This window comes from Mesoplodon densirostris, chromosome 1, assembly GCF_025265405.1.
Source record: "Mesoplodon densirostris isolate mMesDen1 chromosome 1, mMesDen1 primary haplotype, whole genome shotgun sequence".
NCBI lineage: Eukaryota > Metazoa > Chordata > Mammalia > Artiodactyla > Ziphiidae > Mesoplodon > Mesoplodon densirostris.
In genome coordinates, this window is record NC_082661.1 from 210,416,173 (window position 1) to 210,425,334 (window position 9,162).

At 36.3% G+C, this 9,162-nt stretch overlaps 1 protein-coding gene across 1 annotated transcript in view; it reads left to right on the forward strand.

The window, feature by feature from the left end:
- Positions 1-3,106, forward strand: part of NUDT9 (nudix hydrolase 9) — a 35,703-nt gene extending 32,597 nt beyond the window's left edge. The window contains exon 8 of the mRNA XM_060114824.1: positions 10-3,106. Coding sequence (XP_059970807.1) covers positions 10-188 — 179 coding nt within the window. The 3' untranslated portion in view covers positions 189-3,106. The remainder of the gene's footprint in view (positions 1-9) is intronic.
- The last annotated feature ends 6,056 nt before the right edge of the window (positions 3,107-9,162 follow it).

The window sequence follows — 9,162 nt, forward strand, 5'->3', positions numbered from 1 at the left end:
GGTAACCAGGTGAGATAATGGATAACCTTACCTTAGAAGCTGGAGATGATGCTGGAAAAGTGAAATGGGTGGACATCAGTGATAAACTCAAGCTTTATGCTAGTCACTCTCAATTCATCAAACTTGTGGCAGAGAAACGAGATGCCCACTGGAGTGAGGACTCTGAAACTGACTGCCATGGGTTATAGCTCACAATCTCCATGTAAGCCAAATGGCAACAAAGGAACATGTACTGAAAAGAAGGCAGCATCACAGAACTCATATATAAAAAGGGCAGGGTAAATTACTTGGAAATTATTTTATTCACTTTCAAAATGATTTGCATTTAGAAGGTTTTGCATCAGAATAAAATTAGCAAATATGGTGAAACAACACAGAATTTTCTGCTTTCCAGTCAAAAGAGGTATAAATAATCATATTTTGTATGCATTTTATTTAAGCATGGCTTAAACCAAATTTAACAACTGATGCTCTTTGAAGAATCAGAATCTAAATAAAGGTAAATTTCTGTTCAGCCATAACTTCTGCTTTCCATGTAGTTCTTGTTTGTCATTTTTTTTTCCCATTGATCTTCTGAGGTCTGAAGGATGTTCCTGTCACATCAAGCTTCTTTCAGAATAGCACCAATCACCATTGTTTAATCTGATTTATCTTGAAATTATTTGCTTTGCATTTTGCTTCACATGATCTTGTTGAAGCTGCTTTCAAAAGTGGAAGCCTAATGTATTCCTGCCTTTAGAGTTGTAAGTTTTATAAGGAAATTTCAGTCACTCTTAGTTGGTAAAGGTCAAGATCAGCGAACAAGAGCTCATGTTCTCATTTCCAAGAATTGTGAATTTAAAAAAATGTGTGCAGGAAATTAGTAATTTAAATTGCTATATGCATTTCACTCTACTGTAACTGTATGTGCCATAAATGAATTAAAAATAGATGTTCAGAAAGGAACTGAAATCAGAGACAGAGGAGGTCTTTGGGAGTTTTGGTGTTTTTTGTTAGGAAGAGATTGTTAAAGACTGACATAGGTTTTTGAGAGACTCACTATTAACATTGTAATTCCCAGAGGAAAGGAAAGAGTTGGTGTTCCACATGTTCTTGGAAGCAGGGAAGAGGAAGGAAAATAACACTGCCTTGTCGCATATGTATCACATTCTGGCCAAGATACCCATTGGGAAAGTCTCATGATACTAATTCCTGTCCGCCTGAGGCAGGGACTGTCATAATTCCATCTGCATTCCAGTTGGACTACAGGTGGGGCACCTGAAGAAAAGGAGGGTTAGGGGATAGAGCCATGGTTGTTTCCTTCAGATATTTGGAAAGAGTATTAGGCTTACTCTGTAGCTAGAGGAGAGAACTAGGGCCAAGGTAAATCCATCAAAAAGGTGGTTTTTGTTTTTTGTTTTCTCTCCCACCAACCCCGAGTTAGTGTCAAAACTCCTTTGGGGTAAATTGGAACTGAACTGACAGGAGGCTTTTTTCCCCTTAGTGTGACTATAAGTTTTGCTGAGAAACATTAGAATGTGTTGCTGAGAAACATTCGAATGTTTGACTTCAGGATAATGCCTCAAACCTCTCTGGAAGAGTTACAAGGTTTATGTGCAGTATTAATTTTCTAAAATCCATAAAATCCTGGTCCTTGGGTACATAACAAGGGACTTGTACTTGACAAGAATGATCTGCTCATTGGGTGAGGGGTAGGATAACCTTGTCCCAGCATGAAAGAGTCTGATTCTACTTTTACTGTTTGGTAGGAAGAAATTGCTTCTTCCTGGCATGGAATAGAATTCTCTAAAATTGAAACTACTTACCAAAGCTCTTGAGAAAGTTTGAGCAATTGCCTAAAGAATGACATTTACTTATGTTTTCATAGTTTTGACACATCTAACCTGACATTAGTAAAATTATTAGGTTATATGAAATTTTTATTTAAAGAATGACTAAAGCACGTAATCCGCAGATAATCAATTTTTTTGTGGCATTTTGTAGTTTTCATTGGAACATTTACAAAGTATGCAAAATGATAAAACTACTATACCCTATAGATAGGGTAGAAGTAGATAATCTTCTAACTGTAAGTATCCAGCACCATCTATAATAGAAAAAAACCAGATTAAAATTTTAGTTTAAGACATTTCTGGAGGAATATCTGCTCCTGTATCACTAGGTGATATTGCCTTCATATTTACTTTTCTTATATTTCAGATATAAGGAATATTTTTGTTTTTTTTTAGAGACAGTTAAAACAGTAATAGATACCATTTATTGAATATCTACATTGTATCACTTAATGCTCATAACAATCCTGTGAAGTTAGGTGGTATTATTCCTATTTCACAGATGAAAATGATATTTAGAAAGGTTGCCCCAAGGTTTATTCAGTAAGCAATAGAGATGGATTTTTTTTTTTTTTTTTTTGCGGTACACGGGCCTCTCACTGCCGTGGCCTCTCCCGTTGTGGAGCACAGGCTCTGGACGCGCAGGCTCAGCAGCCATGGCTTACGGGCCCAGCCGCTCCGTGGCATGTGGTATCTTCCCGGACCAGGGCACGAACCCATGTCCCCTGCATCGGCAGGCGGACTCCCAACCACTGCGCCACCAGGGAATCCCAGAGCTGGATTTTGAATCCTGGTGTGCAGGGTTCCAGAGCCAATTCTCCGTCTGTTGTATTCCCTACTAAGTTTATGAAGCTTTTATGATTTCTCACTTTAAGTTTGTAGTTTGGAAGATTCTATATTAAGCAATACTCATGTTATCCATAGTAATACGTTTATGGTTTGTGACTTGAAATTTAAGGGCCACATCTGATTTGGCTAGCCTTGTTAAACTTGTTCACATAATTTTGGCCCAGAGACAATTTATTGATAATATCTTAACCTAAGGATGAGCGGCTAAAATCAGTGTGTCTTGCCTGCAGGTGTTCTTGAGATTTGAAAGCATTTCAAACTCAAATAGAAGCAAGATACTAAACATGCTAAAGAGGGCACCTAAAATTTCTAACCACTTTTAGAGGCTAAATGCTACTCTGTCTTACAGTATAAGGACTTATGATGGTTGCTGTTATTTTCTAAAATATTTGTGAAATTTTAATAAATAAATTGATTTCAAAACACATCATTTGAAGAAAGCATTTGTCATTAATTTGGTCTTGTTTATACCTCCTTTAATCGTATTATTAACTTACCAATATGGGCACAATCTGAAGCTGTTAAACTCTTAGGATAGAAGTATTTAAAAATGTATAATAATGCTCAAAAGATATTTGGAGATTTTACTAACTCTGTATAACTTCTGACATAGTAGTAAGAGAATTATTTCTGCCAAAATAAACAATACAGATTATAGTTACTATATGAAGGTATTTTTGCCATATTTTTTTCTTTGCCTCCACCCATATCTCCCATATTATGTTTATTTAATGTTGATGGATTAGTATGGGTACAATCATGTAATGTTGGGAGGTAGCAAATAATGTGGTTCTGTTATACCTAAATGCTGAGAAATTGAACCATCAACTGTCTTTTCTGCAACATAGAGCTTAATTTCTCCCACTTCACCCTTGATGGGCTGGTAAGAGCATTTGAATTGGTAAGAAACACAGAATAAACACTTTAGGGCAATGAAACTTTTCAGAAGGAAAACTTTCGTGAAATCCAATTTCTCAAAATTAGGATTGAGAATATTTTGATTCATCAGCTTCTCTCAAGGTAGGTTAAAATAAATACATACTGGGCTTCCCTGGTGGTGCAGTGGTTGAGAGTCCGCCTGCCGATGCAGGGGACGCGGGTTTGTGCCCCGGTCCGGGAAGATCCCACGTGCCGCGGAGCGGCTGGGCCCGTGAGCCATGACCGCTGAGCTTGCACGTCTGGAGCCTGTGCTCTGCAACGGGAGAGGCCACAACAGTGAGAGGCCCGCGTACAGCAAAAATAAATAAATAAATACATACAAGTATACATACATACATACATACTGTATATAATTTTAATTGACATTAATTCAGATATTTTAAAAAGGGATATACCTTTTGGCCTCTCTCTTTTGTATATATTTTAGATGAAAGCAAACTTGGGTGAGAAAGCAGAAGTCTCAAGGTTTGTACCCTTTCCATCAAGAGAGCTGATGCTTTTGTGTTAAGGAGACTTGTTGCCTTGCCTTGAGATTAGAGCATTTCTAGATTTGGTAGTTTCACAGCAGGCTTTTCTCACTGTTTGCTCTGAATTGTCCGTAACACAAAAATAAGCTTGAGGTAAAATTTACTGTTTGAAATTTCTTAACCTAATTTCTGTAAACTGAAATTTTGTCAAATGCTATGGGCATTATGAAAAGAATACATTTTTAGACCTGCAGAAATTCTGATCTAAAGATTTTGGAGGAGGGACTTCCCTGGTGGTCCAGTGGTTAAGACCACGCTTCTAATGCAGGGGGTGCAGGTTTGATCCCTGGTCAGGGAACTAAGATCCCACACACTGCATGGTGCAGCCAGAAAAAAAAAAAAAAAAAAAAGATCTTGGAGGAAATCGAATTTATAACTCATGAGCTTTAATTTGGGTAAATCACTTGGGTTCCATTCTGCCATGTGGTTTTATGGTTCAGAAGAATTATTCTTACCTTTTCTGAGATTAAATATCACTTGCTTTTATCAATATAACCATAGCAAAAAAGTTTTACCCCAAAGAAGCCCTAAATATTAAAAAAAATTAATAAGATACTATCTTCAGTCCATTAGGTAGATTTGTAGTTTATAATAGCTTAAAAATTGTGGACTTACCCCAAGTTGGTTCAAAACAGAAATGATTAACTGTGAAAGAAGAAAAACCAGTGATCAGTGATATCAATGGGTTTACCTTTAGCTTATTTTTAACTTTGTACATATGTAAGCTAAAATACTTTCTATATGAAAATCTTTTTTTTTTTTATAAAGGTGTCACATTTTATTTATTTATTTATTATCTTTGGCTGTGTTGGGTCTTCGTTTCTGTGCGAGGGCTTTCTCTAGTTGCGGCGAGTGGGGTCCACTCTTCATCGCGGTACGTGGGCCTCTCACTGTTGCGGCCTCTCTTGTTGCGGAGCACAGGCTCCAGACGCACAGGCTCAGGGGTTGTGGCTCATGGGTCCAGTTGCTCTGTGGCATGTGGGAGCTTCCTAGACCAAGGCTCGAACCCGTGTCCCCTTTATTGGCAGGCAGATTTTCAACCACTGCGCCACCAGGGAAGCCCCCTTTGTTTTTATTGAAAAATTAATTCCATTTTTACTGCTTTGTGTTTTATTTACATGAGGTAAGATTTTAAATGAATATGCAATATTTAGATTTAAATTCCCTTAATTCACAGAAATATTTTCTTGTAACTGCCTTGTAACGGTATTCACTACATCTGAAATACAGAAAATTGATGCGAAGGGTTGAGAAACTCACTGTAAACACTTCCATACAAGTGCTATCTTTCTTAAATTATGTGAATTCCCTCTGTGAATGATACTTGAACCAAAATTTTAGGACAGCTATGACTTTGCTTCGAGGGTTTGCTTACACAAGCAATTTCACTGGTTAAGTATTGTATTATAGCTTTCATGTGGTCCTGTTTTAAGAGACTGGCGGCTTGCTCAAGGAATTGACCACTATGTCAAAAAGGTGAATCCCTCTCTTTGTAGGGCTGTCCATCCCAGCGTGTATGCAAGAATATGTAAGCTAAACACTGTCCTCCTTGTTCTTAGGCAAGAACAATTGCCCGGAGGTAGCATTTGTTCCCTTAGGGTGTGTTTTCCTGCTTCTTGGTTTAACCACAATCACTAGGAGAAAAAAATTCTTACCACTGTGAAGATATGGCAGTTCTATAGTTTATTCTGTCAGGATCCTTTCTGGATCCTGGCTTGTGGCCAACAGCACTTTCAATAAAGTTCAGAACAATAAAGTATAAATAGGTATTAAGTATTCAGATTTGGTAATTTGAATGAGTCGTATGTCTGAGGCGTCAATATTTTCACTGGAAGAGACTGGAGGTAAATTAATACATATACCCAAGGTCACAGAGCTAATTTAATTTTAAAGGTGAGCTTACAATTTAGGCTTTCCCACCACAGGCCAGGGCTCTTTTAGCCATGTTTTGATGTAAACATGAACTTGCTAATTTTGTAATCATCAATAATTAATTATTGATGGGAGTTTCCTAAAACATTTTTAGAATATATATTCATATTCATATATATAATACATTCTAATTAAAAGATGCTAGAATTTTTACAATTTGTCATTTGGAAATGGACTATAGAATCTCTTAAACAGTGGATTGTGGGAAGAACACTAGCTGTTTGAACTTGACTTAGGTTTTTATTTTTTTGACTCTGGTTCTTATTTAGTTTGACCTTAAAGTTTCTGCCACACTTAAATATTCTTCAAGGTGATTGACTTTAAATAATCTGTAGTGAAGAATCCTGAAAATTTTTACCTCAGTCACGCAATGGTTTAGGCCTAACTTTTTGACATTTTTACGAATACTGCAGGTCTCTGAGATACCATCAACTGTAAAGTGTACCATTTAGTTAATGATGAATCTTAAAGAACAAGGAGATTCTAGGTTAAATGCATCTGTTGTGAGATGTATCTTGATTTCAGAAAATGTTTAAGTGTGAAAAGTATATGGGAAATGAAATTTTTAGTGTTCTCTTTTGTAACTCCCTTCAAGTATTTCTCCTGTGTTTTTATAAACTGATATTCTGAATAACATATATCAATAAAGGGCCTTGTTAAATAGTTGAATCTGTGCAGTTCAGTAAAAAAAATTATCTGTTGGGATTTAGATTTGATCATCTTTAATGTATTATGCATTTATGCTAGTGCTTCATTAGTGAAGAAATAAACTAGTCTATTCATCTCTGCTAAAGTAATTTATTCTGTAACTCCTAACTCTTTTAAGACTCTTCACCTTCATCCTTATCAATGATAGAAGATGTTGTTTTGTCAATTTATAGTTTGGATTAAGTTGAATAAATGAATGTAGAACTGTTTGCATGTATCGAGTTAGTTTTTTTGGCTTTGAATTTAACAGCTATTCTTAATTTTGTTTCCAAATGAATTGGACTAATAAATACAGTAATTTTTCTGATGAACTGGCTCATCTTAAATGGAGTATCGAATGTAATATTTTTGTAAACTTTATAGATCAACAGAGCAGTATTTACCGCTTTAAGATCATTAAGTGTCAGGACCTAGAAAAAAGGAAAGACAATCAAATAATCAAGGAGTTGTAATGCAGTATTTTATCTATCTTTTCTGTGTTATATATTTTCTGTTAGCTTGGTTAATGAAAACATGCTTTTTAGAATTCTTAGCATTTATAAAATTACATCAGTAAGATTCACATTCACTAATATTTTAAGTACCCCTCCACTCTTTAGTACCCACCCACCCCCTTCAAACCTAGTATGTCAGGAAACACGAGTCCACATTTCTCTGTGTGTGTGTGTGTGTGGACTCCAAACGTAGCAGGGACTTCTTAGAAAGATAATTAAACTTATGTTTACGAGGTTGGAAAAAAGACTGTATTTGGGAATCCCTTTTTTTTTTTTTTCTGGCTGCACCACATGGCTTGCGGGATCTTAGTTCCCTGACCAAGGATCAAACACGGGCCCGGCAGTGAAAGCCACTGGACCGCCAGGGAATTCCCAGGGGTCACTTCTTTATGAAAAAAAACTTTAATAATATCATCTCCTACGATTGTAACCAAAGTATCATTTAAAAATTTAGAATTAATATGCTATGTTACACACAATTTATTTTTTTGCTTGTGACTGAGTCAGTCTTGTTCTATGTAATTTCCCCTCATTTACTAAAATCCTGTCAAAAGTAAAATTCAAATAATCCTTTTATACCTTGACCATAACCTTAAATCTAGTTCAGAGACTTCTGGGACAGACTCCATTTCAGTAAGAATGAATTTTCCCCCCATTAATAGCAAATATAAGTACAAAATTTTAGAGGTGAAATGGACTTCATAAATCATTCATTTTCACTATTTTATATTCTAAAGGAAAGTAAGACACAAAGGAGTTTAAGATTACTCCAAAGTGTTAAATGACAAAGCTTGCATCCCCAGATTATTTGACTTCAAATGCTTTTCTATGGTCTCCTTGGTTCCCTCCACATGATCAAGGAAAGTTTCAGGTCTCAGGTTTCAAGGATATATGAGATTTTTATATTAAATGACTCAAATCAGACAAAATATCAATCACTAATTGTCCCCAAAGGAGAATAATAACCATTATTTTTGGTATCAACTTCCTTTCCAAATCTAAAGAATTTTCAAGTTTTTGTTTTGTATTCATTTAAATACTTTCTTTTTTTTAATTAATTAATTTATTTTTGCTGTGTTGGTTCTTCGTTTCTGTGCGAGGGCTTTCTCCAGTTGTGGCAAGTGGGGGCCACTCCTCATCGCGGTGCGCGGGCCTCTCACTATCGCGACCTCTCTTGTTGCAGAATACAGGCTCTAGACGCGCAGGCTCAGTAGCTGTGGCTCACGGGCCTAGTCGCTCCGCGGCATGTGGGATCTTCCCAGACCAGGGCTCGAACCCGTGTCCCCTGCATTAGCAGGCAGATTCTCAACCACTGCGCCACCAGGGAAGCCCTAAATACTTTCTTAAAGGAAACTTCAAGTGTAATTACCTGATTTGGATTATTAGGAAATGGAAAAAGAATTGGAATCTACACAAAAGAGGAAAAAAGTGAATTGTGAATAAAATAAGGTGGTACATTTTGTTTTAGCTTTCTCGTATATTCATTTACCCATCCCTCCATCCATCCATCCCTCCATCCATCCCTCCATCCATCAGTATTTATTGAGCAATTATGTGCTCTCAGGGAGTTCACCTTCTAGTTGATGGAGATTAGATTCTAGTGAATTTCAAATCATGTTTTTCTTTCAAGAAGTATGTTTATTTTGCTTAATTAGTCAAACCTAAAGCCTAGGAATCTGTCTTATGTGTTGATAGTTCTTGCAAATCCTTCAGTTTTTCTACAGTAAGCCATCTTTGCCTGATTTTTAATACTATTCTGCCATCTGGTGGAAGGAAGAGCTTCTGTTTCATATACTAGTGATTCTTTTTATTGCCACAAAAATTTACATAATTTTAAGCATAAGACGTTAGTAGCAATTCCTAAATTCTAATTATAAACCA